Source organism: Vulpes vulpes, chromosome 5, assembly GCF_048418805.1.
Source record: "Vulpes vulpes isolate BD-2025 chromosome 5, VulVul3, whole genome shotgun sequence".
Taxonomy (NCBI): Eukaryota; Metazoa; Chordata; class Mammalia; order Carnivora; family Canidae; genus Vulpes; species Vulpes vulpes.
Genome location: NC_132784.1, coordinates 50,947,997 through 50,965,544, shown reverse-complemented (window position 1 = coordinate 50,965,544; position 17,548 = coordinate 50,947,997). Strand labels below are relative to the sequence as shown.

At 35.5% G+C, this 17,548-nt stretch overlaps 1 protein-coding gene across 5 annotated transcripts in view; it reads left to right on the top strand.

Annotated features, from left to right (window-relative positions):
- RTTN (rotatin) overlaps positions 1-17,548 on the top strand; it is a 143,049-nt gene that overhangs the window by 21,510 nt on the left and 103,991 nt on the right. For all 5 annotated transcript variants that reach the window (XM_072758079.1, XM_072758080.1, XM_025997730.2 and 2 more), the window contains 5 exons: positions 4,486-4,656; positions 10,582-10,794; positions 12,481-12,593; positions 14,950-15,076; positions 17,379-17,504. In XM_072758079.1, the coding sequence (XP_072614180.1) occupies positions 4,486-4,656; positions 10,582-10,794; positions 12,481-12,593; positions 14,950-15,076; positions 17,379-17,504 (750 nt within the window). The remainder of the gene's footprint in view (positions 1-4,485; positions 4,657-10,581; positions 10,795-12,480; positions 12,594-14,949; positions 15,077-17,378; positions 17,505-17,548) is intronic.

Below are 17,548 nucleotides of genomic sequence, written 5' to 3'. Positions count from 1 at the left end.
AAAGGTTAAATCTGTTATAGAAGTGCCAATTGGTATGATAGAAATGTTAAATAAAACTGTACTGCTTAAAATTATATTTGATTTACTTGTTTAAAAGAATGAATGCCTACTAAGGAAAAAAATCATTCCTTTGGGTATATATTAATAGAAGCAAACAATAGAATTTCTTAATGTTCCTACTTTTATCAAGTTTAAAAAGGAAGATATAAGCAGTATTTTTGTTGAGTCATTAAAGGAACAAAATAATAAATATGTTGCTACCAATTCAGAAAGCAGAAACCTGAGGATATGTAATCAGATCTCTAGACTTTTCCCGATGGTGTTTAAAATAGTCCTGTCTGGAACTCCATACCTTAGTTGTGTAAGCATAGTCGAAAGTATTCTCCACCCCCGTTCATTGAATGTTTTTATTTCCCTTGAAGTAAATAAGAGAAAAACATTTTTACTGAATGGTTATATTTTGTTAAGATAAATTTGTTAAGCACTTACAAAAGTTAGGTTGACCTAAAGTATTCCATCCCTTCTTTGCTTCCCTTTGAAATCAAGTCTGTTTTATCTTCATTCACATCACATGGTAAGTAGTAGGTTCAAGGAATGAGGATCTTCACCTCATGCCTGATAACCCCAAGCATGTGGGGGAGGGGAGGGACTGTCTTTCTTCATGTTTTACTTTCTCCTCTCTGTGGCTCCTGTCATTGCACTGTCGTGAAAAACAGTCTTTTCTCCTTCTCCATGACTCCTTGCTTCCACATTCCCATCAGACCTGCTGGCAGTGAGTAACTTAGCTTTTCAGGTATGTCAAAGAATTGCTAGTTGAAGTTCAAGCAGGGCTGAGAGCGTTGTGAACGCTTCTGGAGAGAAAGGCTTTGTACCCAGTAAGGGTAAGTGAAGCCGACTGTGAATTTATAATTGGGTGAGTGGAATCTCTAATTAGCATATGCCTGCCCTGCTGCTGCCATCAGTCCAGAGACGGTTATTTCAGCTCACCAAACATTTCTTGATTGCCCATTATATGCTAGGCCCTGGGGGTGCAAGATAAGTAAGAGGCCATTTTTTTGACTCTTGTGGAAGATAGGTACTTTTGCTGTGTAAAACAGAGGTAAGCAGAGAGGAATGATAGTTTAAAAAGATAGTTTAAGGGTAGCACTTACTCCGTTGTAGTTCCTGTTTAAGCACTGTGTGTTTTTGAAGTCACATAATCATCACGATTCTCCCATAAGGCAGATTAACACATGTTATAGATGAGGAAATGGAGGCTCAGTTTCTTTTTCAGGGTCACTTAAGAATCACTTAAGAAGGTTTTCAATCATGTTTTATTTGCAAGGATGCCTTGACAACATTCTCAACTTAGAATCTTGGGGGTGGGGGGAGGCTTTTTGGAAATCATGACTGAAATGAATATTAAATTATCAGTATGATTTGGCTAAGCAGTAAAGGAAGGGTTTTTATCTGGCAGAGGGAGGGGAAGGACAGGGAGGAGTGCATAATGCTGACTGGTGTGTGAAGGGGATGCTGGTGGGGGCATGCAAGCCATACATGGTGGAAGATGTGGGAGAGACAATAGTGGGTCGTGTAGTTTAGCCTCCATTATGAAGGCAAGGTGGGCTTGCTCTTCCACAGAATGCATGGCGAGGTTTGCACAGGCCATAGTGGAAGGGAGTGGAGCGTGAGGCTGGAAGCATGGAAGGTGGAGAGCCTGATCCATTTGCGGTTTTCAGATGCTTCACAGTATCTACTGCCTATCCTGTCATGTGCACATAGTGGAGAAATTGTGTTTGCCCTATAAATTCTGTTTTATTGAGAATATTTGGAATATTCCCTGTAAATTCTGTTTTATTGAGAATATTTGGAATATTTTGCAATTCTGTGCCTTCTTTTGTAAAAGCTATGAATATCCTCTAAAAGGTAGCCTCCCTCACCCTCTCTAGCAATGACTCCACAGCCTTTTGAACATTTCTAGCTCAGTGAATTAAAACTGTGAACCATTTTATATAAAAGTATTTTCATGGAGAAATGTTGCATGTCAACATAGTATAAGACTGTCACTGTGTTTCTGGTTTGTTTTCTTTAGACTGGTAGTTATTAATATAATGGCTTCTGGTTTAAATTTAATTAATTTTTAGTTTTACTTTCTTGGGATTCTACTCAAGAAAATAAGTATATTTCATAGTTTTCCTTTTGGTTAACTACATGTTTAGTTTTTGTCAGTGATTCTTGGACACTTGAGAAGTTGTGTTCTTTGAAATGTTCAGAGTTTATATCTACTTATTTATGAATTATGTTAAAAATGACTAGGTTAAAACTTGCAAAACTATCTTTATTTCAATAACAGGTTTTGCCTGATATTGTATGTTATTTAGACCACACAGACTCAATTTATATTGGGTCTGTACTCTTAATTCTGCATTTTATCAAGAGAAAATTACCCCTTTATCCAGGTTTTTTTCTTTGCCCTGAATTATTCATTTTTCCTATTTAATATATTTTTTTGATTCATATTTCATTAGACGTTTAATTTTTAACCTTTTATGCCCAAAGATAAAGGTATCTTTATATGTGTAAATTATTAATTTTGTTTTTTTAACATGAAATCATACTTGACTTACAGGCAAATTTAAGCTTTTTGTGGTGCACGTGTGCTTGGTCTTCTCTCAAAATTTTTTGCTACCTTTTTTGTTTCCTATTTTTTTACTGTATAGAATATTTTGTCTTTTTACATCTTCAGTGATTAGGAAATATCATAGTTTCAATTTTGTGTTTGTTTAAAAACTTGACTTTATCAAGTGATCCATGTAAAATAATAAGAGTTTACTCATGTATGCAATTTGTGTATGTGTGGTAAAACATATATTAACATAAAATTTACCATTTTAGCCCTTTTTGAGTATATAATTCAGTAGTATTAAATGCATTCATACTGTACAATCACACTGTTTATCTCCACAACTTTTCCATCATCTCAAACAGGAACTCTGCGTCCACTAAATAGTAACTCTCCTTCCCCTTTGGGCATGGCCCCTGGCAACTGCTATCCTACGTTTTTATGAATTTGGTTGTTGTAGGTACCTCATAGTGCAATGAATTGAACAATAGCAGTGTTTCTGTATGTGGCTTATTTTATGCAATATAATGTTTTTAAGACTCATCCATGTTGTGTCATATGTCAGAATTTTGTTCCTTTTTAAGGTTGAATAATATTTCACATTATGTAGGTATAGCATACCACATTTTATCTATCTGTTCATCTGTTGATAGGCACATTTCTACCTTTTCACTGTTGTGAATAGTGTTTCTGTGAACAGTGATGTACAAGTATGTGTTTGAGTTCCTGTTTTTTCAATTCTCGTAGGTATATTACCCAAAAGTGAAATTGCTGGAGCATATAGTAATTTTACGTTTAATTTTTTGAGGAACTGACATACTGTTTCCATTGTGACCTCATCATTTTACTCACCAGCAATGCACAAAGGTTCCATTCCAGTTTCTCTACATCTTTGCCAGCACTTGTTATTTTCCATTATTTTTGACAATAGCCATCCTAATAGATATGAAGTAATATCTCATTGTGGTGTTGATCCTTTATATATATTTTTTAAGGCCTCATACCTTTTAGTTTTGATTCTAGTATATTCATCTTTGAATAAAAACATTCTTGGCATACATTTTTATCCTTAGTCTACAGGTTATTTCCTATTTTTATTTTCATATATTCTCAGTGGAAAGGTGAGAGTAAGATCTCCAGTGCTCCTTTGTTCTTCTGTCTTACTGTCTATGTCTACTATGATGCTGTCCTTTTATCAGCTAGTTTACAGGGGCATGTCAGTGTAATGTAAGATGTATTTTGGTCTATATTGTTATGATTTGCACGTTAGCCGACTATGTTGTAGCTTTTTCTTTGTATTTTATGTATGCCTTTCAATTTAAAGGATATAACTTCTATTTAAGTAGTAAATTATCTAGAAATTAGGATGGCAGGACATTTGCCTTGAAACAACCTTATTACATGGAGGATTCATACAATTTGATATTTAACTGTTTTTTTAGTTATCTGACTTTTTCTGTTTCATTTCTTTAGAAATTTTAGGATCAGTTTGAGGGCAAGGATGTCTCTTGTACTAATAATGCATTTCCCCCCATTATACCTGCCACTGTGTTAAGCATTCAGCAAGCCCAATAAATTGCATGCAGATTTTTAAGTTAGAACAATTAAACACTAGAAACTAGGAGGAATGTATGGTTTATTAAGCTTTTGTATTTTGTTTATTTTTATTCATTATTAAAAATATTGTTTGGAAAAACTTTAAGTGAGCTGATTATTCCTTTTTGCCTTTTTAAATCATCTCAGCATGTATAGGTTATTCTTGGAGGAATACATTTTTATTTTTATTATTTAGTCATAATATTTTAAATTATTATTTGTGAAAGTTTCCATATTGGTTCCCTAAAATTGTTTTTTTTTTCTGTTTCGTGCTTAAATGTCTGCAGAAAGAAAAACTGCTTATGGTGTTGAGGTCCCTGGGAGATACCATATGCTACCATAAAAGTGGAGTGAGCCAGGACCAGCCAGAGTTAGTGCTGGTGCACCACCGAATGGCCTTTGTCAGCGTTTCACTGTTTGCAGTCCGAGTCCTGCAGATGCTTCTCCCTGTTGAAAAGGTAAGGCAGGCACTATTGCTTACAGTTTATGGGATTTATAAGTAAGTGCTCTGTCATACATTTCTTCTAATCATTTCATGGTGTACAAAGATTATATTGGAAATGTAGTAATTAAGAATAACATTTCTCGGGATCCCTGGGTGGCGCAGCGGTTTGGCGACTGCCTTTGGCCCAGGGCGCGATCCTGGAGACCCGGGATCGAATCCCACATCGGGCTCCCAGTGCATGGAGCCTGCTTCTCCCTCTGCCTGTGTCTCTGCCTTTCTCTCTCTCTCTGTGTGTGACTATCATAAATAAATAAAAATTAAAAAAAAAAAAGAATAACATTTCTGAATAGTTTTACAAATCATTTGATAGAAAAAAACATTAATTCTAAAAAAATTTTTTTAGGTAATTTCTTAAAATTGTCGTGTAACATGGTTTAGAAAAGTACACAGTTCAAGTACATTTTTACAAAGTGAATATACCTGTGTTTAAAAAGTAACCACCATGCCAGGACATGAAATAGAATATTACCAGCATTTCAAAGATTGCTTCCCCATCCATTACCTTTTTCTTCCAAGCTAAACTCTTCCTTTCTGACAAGTTTTTTTTTTTTTTTTGAGATTCATCACTGTTGTTGCTTGTTGTAGTTAAGTTTTTATTGCAAATTACAATTCCATTATATAACTGTATGTTAAAGATGATTTTAGTAGGTGTAGATATTTCTTTTAAATCGTCTTATGACTGTAGATGTCTCATCTCTTAAATAGAGGTTATATTGCTGAATTTGAATGTTAGTGATAAAAACATCTCATTCATGCACAAGTGTCTTGTAGTATACTTATTGTAAAAAGAAAGGTGTGGCATGTTTTAATGCAGGTATAGGAGAAATTACTGCAACTAAAGAACTATTTCCTATGCCTTTTGTCCTTTGTCCTTTTGTTTTCTAGAATTTTGCAGAGCATATAGCCTAACCTCCCATTTTTTTTTAAAAGATTTTATTTATTTATTCATGAGAGACACACAGAGAGGTAGAGACATAGGCAGAGGGAGAAGCAGGCTCCATGCAGGGAGGCCGATGTGGGACTCGATCCCAGGACTCCAATGATCACTCCCTGAACCGAAGACAGACGCTCAACTGCTGAGTCACCAGGTGTCCCTAACCTCCATTTTTTCATAACATTTTTATATGTACTATATTAGCCATTAGCACCTGGGAAAACAAGAACAAAATGTTAAATTTTTTTTAAAAAGCTTATTTATTTTAGGGGGGGGGCTGGGGAGGGGCAGAAGCAGAGGGAGAGAGAACCTCAAGCAGACTCCAAGCTGAATGCAGAGCCTGATGTAGGGCTCCATCCCAGGACCCTGAGATCATGACCAGAACCCCAGTCAAGAGTTGGATGCTTAACTGACTGAGCCACCCAGGCAACCCCAAAACATTAAATTTTAAACTTAGTGTTTTGCTTTAGGGAAAAGAGTATCACTTCTGTTAATTTTAATTTTTAACTTCCATTCATTAATTACTTTGAAGAAGTGACTAATCTGAAGAAATTTTCTGTTTTGAGGAAATTTTCCAATGTAAAATTAGTATTACATTGGAAGTCTTGGACATTGGAGAATTCCAGTCATATAAGACTAATTGCATTTAAAATATGGATGCCTCACTATATATTAATATATAACTGAAAAATTAAGAGTGCTTCATTAACTTGTTATTATTACAAATGATCAGTCTATACATTGTATTACTGACGGAAGACTTTTCAACTATATAGTTTTATTTATTTCCTTTTGATTATAGATTTTTTTTTCATCTATGTGCTTTTGGGGGAAGTAATCAATTAAAATAGAAATCAGCAATTTGTTTTATTTTGAGTTACTTCAGTGTTAGACTAAAATAAAGCTTTCATGCCTTTTTACTTTCTGAAGTTAGTTCTTTTTTATTTAATTGTCTTCATTTTTGAAGGCAAATCAGTATTTGTGAATACCTGGTAGCTTTCCTAAAAGTATAACTTGGCACTCCATTAGAACAGTAAATAAGGCTGTGGAGGAGATAGTAATTAAGATATTGGTTATAGATATTGGTTAATTGGTTATTTGCTTTAAGAACTTTAGAATGAGATATAAACAGAAATCCTCTGCCATTGCTGTTAAATTTCTTCTTTCAGTTTATATGATTACAAGATTATGCTGCCCTCTGCCTGTTGCTGGCCCACTAAAAATTGAAGTGCAGTTTGTTCTAAAACTTCCAACCTGGAAAGTGGTTTTTAAATATTTGGGTTGCCACATACCAAATGCATAATTTGGAAGTCGGAAAATGATAACGTGAATCTCTGTAGAGACTTCCTGGATTTGAAAGTTTTGACAAAATGACCTTGCAGGCCTATTTGAAATCAATAATTATTTGTTTGAAAAGATTTTGGGAGATTGTACAGGTTTAAACGATGTATTAGCAATCTTATGAAAAATAATCTGGTTGGATAAATCAAATTGGTATAAAATAAGAGCTACAAATACCTGCCCTGTGCTGGAAGCAGGATCCAGAGCATCCTAGGAACCTCTGTGACTGTTTCTTAGCTAGCTGACTGAAGGTAAGGAAGAATTTATACCACAAGGCTTTGACTTTTTCTGTGAGATATATAGTCCAATAATTTGCTAAATCCGATAGAGTCAGAGCAGCACTTCTTAAAGTGTAATGTGCAAATGGATCATTTAGAGATCTTGTTAATCAGATCTTGCATATTCTCCTCCTTTAGTGCTGGAGTAAGACTTGAAAGTCTGCATTCTCACTAGCCCTTTAGATAATGCTCTGCCTGCTGAGTCTGGAGGGTTTAGAGAAAGCAGTGTTATGCTCCTTTTTCCCTTAAGCACACAAAATGATGTTGTTGATTCTTTTTATCAAAGAGTGATGATAGATGTGCACTGATGTGCAGTGATTAGTTTTGACATGTGGCTAATGCTTATGGACGTAGGACAGCTACCAGTCTGTGGACTGTGGTCAGTCTGTTGGACCATGCCATGATTAAACTCAACACTGTAGCATGGTGCTTTGAGTTGCTGAGATAATGAAGTTTCAAATGTAGGTGAAGAAGAGTGAAGATGTCAGGATTCCTTAGTGGGGCTGAAAAGAAGAAAGAAAAGAAGTTAATATTTATTAAGTGAGATATGTTAGACATCTCCTTGGTGCTTAATTCTCACATCAGCTTCTCTTACTTTTTTGACTAGAGCCAGACAAAGGTCATTGTAAACTAGAGCACGATGCCTTTGGCGTTAGATCCATGGGGATGTAATATTTTAGCATAGTGCCCGACTCACAAAATCGCCTTTGCGGATTCCCCTTTCTCTTCCTAACCTTTGAAAGGAGTAGAACCTCAGGATGGACTGAGGCCCTCATGAGACATCATCCCATTTGTGGTCTTAAACATTATCAGTTTGCTGACACCTCCTGGATTTATATTCGAGACCACATGTGTCACCTGGACTACAAACTCAGATTTATTCACCGTCCTCTTTGATGTCTTCACTTGGGTGACAATTGATGTTTCCAGCAAAATGTGACTTAATCCCAGTTCTTCTCTTTTCTTCTGTTCTTTCTACGTCTTCCCTCTCTGGGTAGATAGCACCTTCACCCTTCTTTTTTTTTTAAGATTTTATTTATTTATTCATGAGAGACAGAGAGAGACAGAGAGACAAAGAGAGGCAGAGACATAGGCAGAGGGAGAAGCAGACTCAGGAAGCCTGATGTGGAACTCGATCCTGGGACCTCAGGATCACGCCCTAGGCAAAGGCAGATGCTCAACCGCTGAGCCACCCAGGCGTCCCCACCTTCAGTCTTCTTATTGATTGTTGATCAGGAAGAAAGCTTAGTCTGATTCCTCTCTTTCATATACGCCTAGATCTAGTCCCTTTGCAGTATTTGTCATTTCTTCTTGACATCTATCTGGAATCTGAACAGTTCTCGCCATTCCCACCATTGCTATCAGGGTTCAAGTCCCTTTCTTGCCTTGATTGTTCCTGTAACTTCCTCATTGATGACCCTCCTTCCATCCTTGCACTGTTTCATCTCTTCCCTACAGATTGCTCTTGATACTTGCTTGAAATTTTCCAGTGCTTCCTTCAAAGACAAGTCACCAAGCCTTACCTGATGTGGTCACTGCTGCCCCTGACCCATACCTCAGCATTAGGTGTACTGGCCTCCTTGCTGCTAAATAAATCCTATCTCTGGGACTTTGTACTTGCAGTTCCCTCTTCTACGAACGCTTTTCCCCCAGATATCCATATGGCCCCTCACTCCTCCATGTCTTTACTTAGCTGTCGCCTTATCAGAGAAGCCTTCGCCTGCTACTCTAGAGCAGTAGCACTTTCCTTGTTCTACTCTGCATTTTAGTTTTGTTCCTCTCCATCTTTCCCATCCCTTGGTGTGTTTTTTGCCTGTTTCTGTTTGTTTTTTTTCTTAGCACTGCTGGTGACACCTGATGTCTTATGAAATAAATTAATTTACTTTGCCTTCTCTGCTGGAATGTTCACCTCATGAGGGCAGAGGCTCAATTTTCTTCCTGCTATGTCCCCAGGATCTGGTCTGTAGTAAGGGAACACTATAGGGGCCCAATAAGTATTTACTGAGTGAGCAAGTAATAGTTGATCAGGTAATTCAATTTGCCTCTCTTTTTTCTACTAAGCTCTTCACAGGATCAAGAAATTTTTCTTGACTTCCTAATAGCTATTAATAGCTGTTTTTTTTTTTCCACGTTTAGTAACCTAAAACCTATAGTTGTTTTTTTTTTTAACATTTTATTTATTTATTTGAGAGAGAGAAAAAGTGCATGCGTAAGTAGAGGGAGGAAGGCAGGGGGAGAATTAAGCTCCCCTTTGAGGAGGAGCCTGACATAGGGCTGGGTCCCAGGACCCCGAGATCATGACCTGAGCTGAAGGCAGATGCTTAACAACTGAGCCACCCAGGTTCCCTGATACCTATACTTTCTGATATTTATTTGGTAACTTTATATCATTCCGAAAGATTGTTTAGCTGATTTAGTCCTTAATCTTAGATTTTCAGGCAGTTATTAGTTATCCTTAAGATAGGTTATCCATGAAATAAATGATGACCAAACCTCATTTAATAAAGACATCATTTCAGCCAAAGTAGTGAGCTCTGTCAAGTGATTTTCTTCGGACATTGAATTTTTAATCTTTTTCATTTCCTTCACTAATTCATAGAATCCTATCACCAAATTAGAATCATTAAAAAAACAAAACTCAAACAGTTCTTTCAATTTTAAATCCGTTGATTTAAGGCTAAAAAATGTGTAATATTTCATTTGGGCCTGTGGTTTTATACTAATTAAGGTTCAATCTTCTCTGGGTGTTCTAGAACTATTTAAATATTGTTGAGTTCCCCTTTATCACTCTAAAATACAAGCTAAAATAATTTATGTTCAAATCAATCTATAGTTCTATTTAATGTAGTGTTACTTAATTCAGTATGTCATTAATAAGCCCTGGGTTAGGTGTTTGGCTTTGGTAGGAAAGTGCTCTTCTTGTCTTTAGGAGTTTATTGCATTATCCTGGAGATTTATGTGCACAGTACAAAATACTTAGATCAAAAAGTCTCCTGCCTTCAGTTCAGTAGCAGAGTTATAAACAAGGTAGAAGGCTCAGAGGGAGGGTAGTTCTGGCTTTTGGTTTGGGAAGAAGGAAGTATCCTGTGTCCCAGGCTTTGGGAAAGAGTTGAAATTTAGACTGGACTTAACTCTGGGCAGAAGAAAATTATATTGAACAAGACACAGGAGTGAGTGGTGTGTTAGGGCATAGAGTTTTCTTTGGAGAAATATAGAGTTTGTGATAGAAAATGATAAAAATAAAGTTGAGCTAGCTACATTAAGATCGTAGTCTACTGTGTTTTTCTTAAAAAATTTTTAACTTTTTTTTTTTAATTCATTAAAGGCAAGCCACCTTTTACCGGAGCCTATGTCAGCAGCATTATTTCTAGTTTCTTTGGACATGCCTGTTTCTTTGGAATATCCAAATATTCATGAAGCTGTTGTGGCATATTTGGAACAGCTGAATTCTGAAAACTACAGTATTTATAAACAAACTGCAGAGGCTGTTTATTCAATTGAATGTACCTGTAACTTCCTGTCTGATGTTGGGAAGGAGGTAAACAGTTTCATTAATGTCTTCTAACAATTCCTTTGCTAAAATATTTAGAAAATGTAACCTACATTTTCAAATTAGTGGACATACAATAACTGAATTGTTGGAGATGGGATACATTATTACCGAGCGGTCATTTATCAGATTAAAGTGAGGATGTAATTTGTGTAAAGGTACATGTGACTTTAGATGGATGAATGAATGGTGTATATTCGTGAGACCAGTGGTTTTTAAAAAGGCAGTAATTGTTATCAATGTCTTAATATTTAATAATGAGTTCCTTTTTGAAGTGACTTACTGTATATGAACACAGTGACAGTTGATAAACACAACTATAAGGGCCATTTTAGTGCTTATCTATAGTCACATTTTTCCTTTAATATTTTATAGACACTTATTACATACTCACAGGAAGAGCCTGATTTTTTATTAAATAAAACTATGAACTAGATTGTTTGTAAAGTAGGATGACTTTAGATGCAGTGTTATAGCAATAATTATGTATTGTTATTTATCCTTTTAGAGATATTGTTGGGATGTTTAGTGTGTTATCAAAGAAGGGAGGTTAGTAAGTCTTAAAATAGACAGTGACTACAATACTTGTTTACTGTTTGAAAGTACCAAAGCAGGTCCTGAAGATCTTAAGAAATTATGAACTAAATTCTTACTCCTTTTCTTCTTTACAGTGGAAGCTTTCTCAGCCTCTAATTTTCGTTTATTTACCCATTATTTTTTTTTCTTTTTCTTTAGCCATATCTCAGTGCCACTGGCTTCTTGTTTCCTCTGTGATAGAAGTTCAAACTGTCTTTAAGTTGAATTATTTCTGTGGTATTCTGCATGGTCAGTTAATCATGCATGTATTAGTCGTCCTATATGTTTGTAGAAGCAGTTAGTATGTAGAAGGGGGGAGTGGATCATAAAATATGAGTCCTGCCTTTAGTCTGCAGTTAGTGGGGAGATAGGGCTACAAACAAATAGCTGAAGAATGAGGCCATTCGATTGTAATCTTAAGCCTACTTAGAGGTGAAAAGTAAAGTGTCTTGCAGCATTGAGCTAAGAACTTTTCCCACATTTTCCCTCCTAGGCTGACATTTTTATTTTGCTTGTTGGAAAAGTGAATTTAAGGAAATATGAATAGTCTCAAGGTCTCAGAATGATCTAATTTGTTTTCTTTTTCTTTTTTTAAGATTTTATTTATTTATTCACGATAGACACAGAGGCAGAGACATAGGCAGAGGGAGAAGCAGGCTTCCCGTGGGGAGCCCGATGCAGAACATCCCCGGATCACAACCTGAGCTGAATTGAAGGCAGCCGCTTAACTGCTGAGCCAGCGGGCATCCTTTTTTTTTTTTAATTTAAATTTTACTTAGCTAACATACAGGGCAATGTTGGTTTCAGGAGTAGAATTCAGTGATTCATCCCTTACATACAACACCCAGTGCTCATCACCAGTGCTCTCCATAATGCCCTTCACCCATCTATTCCATTCCCCGCCTACCTGCATCAACCCTGTTTGCTATCTCTCATTAGAGTATCTTATGGTTTATTTTCTCTCTCCATCCCCTTCAAATGTTCATCTGTTTTCTTTCTTAGCAAATGATCTAATTTCTTGAAGTTGCTTATTTAGCTGTTGAGAATTTTATTGTACATGAACTTGATGTTTACTGTTTCATTCTGCTGTTTTTTTAGGGCGAGAAGAATCTCTTGGAATTAGTAGAGCTGGCAGACCAAGCTTTGAGAAGCTTTTCTTATCATCAGCATTTCCCCCTAATAAAGGAAATCATCCGCATGTGTTCAAAGATGTAATACTCTCTTTCTTGATATGATTATATTATTATAGGATGTATTGTGTATGTGTGCAATGAAATGAAGGAGCAATGAAAATAGAACTAGTTTTAAATCTCGTTTCTGTTTTTTTTTTTTTAGTTAAAATTATTTTTACATATGTCTAACCTCTAAACTATACATATATAGCCACATTAAGGCAGTCAGCTGTTTTATTCAAGGGTAAACTAAAAATGTCATGCCTGTAATCAAGATGAATTATCCCTGGATTTTTATACATTTGTTTGGCATCCATCCAAACTAAGTAGTCAAGCATATTTATTTATTTACCTTTAAGGTTTTATTTATTTATTTTTTAAAAAATATTTTTATTTATTCATGAGAGACACACACACACACACAGAGGGGCAGAGACACAGGCAGAGGGAGAAGCAGGTTTCATGCAGGGAGCCTGATGTGGGACTCAATCCTGGGTCTCCAGGATCACGCCCTGGGCTGAAGGTAGCCTAAACCTCTGAGCCACCCAGGCTGCCCTACCTTTAAGGCTTTAGTTAATAACTTAACTTGAGGAATTTTTTTAATGTTTCATTGCTTCCTACCTTTTTCCCATATAGATTTTTAGAATGCATCATGCATCAGTTTATTTTGAAGACATTGGGGACACCTGGGTTGCTCAGTTTGTTAAGCATCTGCCTTCGGTTTAGGACATAATCCTGGGGTACTGGGACTGAACCCCACGTCGGACTCCCTGCTCACCAGGGAAGTCTAATTCTCTCCCTCCCTCCCCCTGCTTATGCTCACTTTCTCTCAAATAAATAAATAAATAAAATCTTTTTTTTAAAGGAAATGTGTTTTTTTTTTTTTTTTTTGAAAGATTTTATTTATTCATGAGAGAGAGAGAAAAAAGGAGAGGCAGAGACACAGGCAAAGGGAGAAGCAGTCTCCATGCAGGGAGCCTGACGTGGGACTCGATCCCGGGTCTCCAGGATCACACCTGGGGCTGAAGGTGGGGCTAAACCGCTGAGCTACCGGGACTGCTCATAAATAAAATCTTTAAAAAAATTTTAAAAATATTTTGAAGATATTGGAGCAGATTCCCATTTAGAATTTAGTATCTTCATTGCTTTTGGAGAGAGTAGATGCCATGATGACAAATACTGATTAAATATGGGTTTTTATTGTTTATTTATTTATACCTCACATAGTTAATATCTCTGTATATGGGGGTGGGGTGGAGTGGGGGGAGAACGTTTAAGATCTGTTCTCTTAACAAGTATCAAGAATATAATACAGTATTAACTATAGTCATCCTAGAGTACATTAGATCTCCAGAATTTTTACATTCGAATAACTGAAACCTTGTGCACTTTGACCAACATCTCCGCATTCCCTGTGTTCCTCACCACCTGGCTACCACCATTCTATTCTCTGCTTCTATGAGTTTGACTTTTTTAGATTTATATTTAGATATAAATGAGATTATGCAGTATATTTGTCTTTCTGTACCTGGCTTATCTTACTTGGCTTAATGTCCTCCTTGCTTCATCTATGTTGTTACAAATGATAGGATTTTCTTCTTTTTAAAGCTGAATAGTATTCCATTGTATATTCCAAATGTATATACTATATTTTCTTTATTTGTTCATCCATTGATGGACACTTGGTTGTTTCCGTATTGTGTTAACCCTTAAACAATAGAGATTTGAATTGTGAGGATCTATTTATATTCTTTTTTTTTTTTTTCAGTAAATATATATACAGTATTGTAAATGTATTTTCTTATCATTTTTAAAACTTTTTCCCCTGTAGCTTTATTGTAAGAATACAATGTATGTGTAATGCATATAATATACAAATTATATGTTAATTGTCTATGTATGTTAGTGGAAGGGCTTCTGGTCAACAATAGGCTATTAGTAGTTAACTTTTTGGGGCACCAAAAGTTATACATGGATTTTTAACTGTGTGGAGGTCACTGCCCCTAACCCTGTGTTGTTCAAAGGTCAGCTGTATTCGCTAGTGTGAATAATACTGGGATGAACACAGGAGGGTACTTTATAACCAGAAGTGGGATTGCTGGATCATATAGTAATTCTGGTTTTTATTTTGAGGAAACACCATTCTGTTTTCCATAATGGCTGTATCTGTTTGCATTCCAAATAGGGATTTTTAAAGACTTCTTTTGTACTTTTTAAGAGCATATTTTTTTCCATTGAGACAAGTAAATGCTTGGGGTAAATATTAATAGTGGATTAGAAAGTAAGATCCCAGTTGGAGGAATTAGAGTAGGAAGAAACCCCTTCCACTATGCTCCTAAGTTTCTTTAGTAACTCACTTAACTTAGATGCCTTGGATGTTTTACCTTTTTACCAGCTGCAAATCTGCGCAGGCCAGTCCATTACTTCAAGGAGAAAGTCAGAAGGTGTTTCTGCGCATGTTATCTCACCCATTACTGCAAGTGAAAATTGAAACTTACAACTGCTGTCTGGAAATTACTAAGGTGGGTTTTTTGTTTTTTGTTTGTTTGGGGGAGAGCTAATAGTGGATTCTCTTATTTAATTAAAGTAAATTAAATTAGTTAATTTATTTAAATAGCATTTTATTTTATTTTTCAAGAAGGCTTCATACCCAGCATGGGGCTTGAACTCCTGACCCTGAGAGCAAGGATTCATGCTCTACCAACTGAACCAGCTCTACCAACTGGATTCTCTTATTAAAACTATAAAATTAGTTGATCTTTTACATGAGCTATAAGAATTATTACCATAAAAGTAAATGACAATTATTAGTGAACTTTAAGAAATTTTTGCTGTTAATTCCCTTAAGTAGCAAGTCTAGCTATTAAATTGCCTTACTAGAAGTTTTATTAAGAATTATATTTGTGTTGTGTTATTTAATGATAGAAACACTATAAGAAAATGTTAATTTCTACCATGTATTCAAAAGTCATTTCTGGGGCGCCTGGGTGGCTCAGTTGGTTAAGCGTCTGCCTTCTGCTCAGGTCATGATCTCAGGGTCTTGGGATCGAGCCCCACTTTGGGCTCCCTGATCAACAAGGAGTCAGTCTACTTCCCCCTCCTCCGTCCCCTCCCCTCGTGCTTTCTCTCTCCCTCTCTAATAAAATCTTAAAAAAACAAAAGTCATTTCTATGCTCAGGAAAAGTTTTAGATTATTAGCCTTAAATTTTACAGTGTCAGATCTGTTTTCTTAGTAATATTTTTCTTTTGAAGAAAATATGTTTCTCTCTTTTTAAGTTATAAAATATTTCAGTGTAGAATAGTATATAAGATATTAACTTTAAATATTAAAAAGAACATTGTACATAGGACAGTACTGAAAATATGTTTCTGTGTACTCTTGTATTTAACTTTCTTGTAAATGCTAACCAGATATAACAAATGTTTACATTTTGCCAGTTTTACTTCTGACCCTCTTTTTATCCCCAGAAATAAAAATATTAGTTGTAACTGAAGCTTCTTCCTTTTTCCCACTTTCTCCATCCACCAGGACAACCACTTTTATAAAGTTGATGTTTGTCCTTTCCATCTATGTGCTTTAAATATTTTTATTATATATGTATGTCTTTTTTTATGTATGTCTTTATATATAATATATACATTGTTTTTTCTGCTTAAAAAAGTATATAATTTCATACTGTACGTATGTTTTTTTCTGCCTTAGGCCTTTCATTTAATAGTTGGACTCCTACTGGTTCATTCATTAATGCTCTTTAGTTTGAAATACTTTATATTGATAGAAATTTAGGTTCAGTCTCCTTTTTGCTGAAATAAGTTCGTCAGTATTTTCATTGACAGTCTGTAACTAATAGTACATGTATCTGAAAGTGCCTTCATTTTACTTTCCTCCTGAATGATAGTTGAGCAGGATGTGGATGTAGAACTTGAAGTCTGCTGCGATTTCCCTTTAGTACTCTGCCAAAGGTGGTTTGTTGTTCTTAGGCTTCTATCATTGTTGGAAAATTCTGCTAGCAGTTAGATTATAATTTCCTTGAATTTTTTTCTCCAGTTGCTCTTAAGACAGGAAAGTCCTTGTCACTGTGTTCTGCAGTTTCACTACAGGGTCTTTGTGTACATTTTTTATTTATCTTGTTTAGTACTCTTCAGCCGAAAGAATCCTGTCTACCTTCATTTTTGGATAATTCTTATTCACTACTGTTTCTCTTATCCTTGCTGTTCCCTCTGAGTAGAGATCTGTTTAGGCCTTCTTATTTTATCCTTTGTGTCTTTTAAGTGCTCTTTCACATTTTCTGTATCCTTTTTTGATTTGTTTGGATGGAATTCCTCAGTGCAGCCATTCAGTACACTAGTTCTTTCCTTATCTATTTCTGATTTGCTTTTAAAAATGTGGTAAAATACATGTAACACAAAAGTTTCAATTTAGTCATTTTTAAGTGTACAGTTAAGTGTCATTAAGTACGTTGACACTATTGTGCAATCATTATCATTATCTTTCTCAAACCTCAGTAAGCAAAATGCAAACACCCTAGGATAGGTTTATTAAATGTTATTTTTTAATACCTATCATTATGAATAACTTCAAGAGATTATGATTGTCTCAGAAATTTGGTTATTTAATTTATCAAAACTCCACTTGTTGGCAGAAAGAAACATAACACATATGTCATGTAAACTCAGAGGTAAGAGAAATGTTTTTCATCCTCTACCAGGTAAAAGAAAAGTTTCAGTGAAGTGGAAAGTTAAATTGGAATTGAATTGTAAACAGAAGAAAGAGGAATCCTTTGGAAAAATCAGCATCAATAATTTTTAAAAACTGTTTTACAGGAATGTTTAGGTGTCTATAACGTCACTAAACCTGTGTCTTCACTTTGTAATGGAATTCATTTTCTACTTCACCCGAAAGTTCTGTATGAAATCTCTGCATTTGGCATTCAAGAGCCCAAAAATGAGGTATGGCATGTTAAGAGTAAATGCAAAAGACAATTGTAATTATT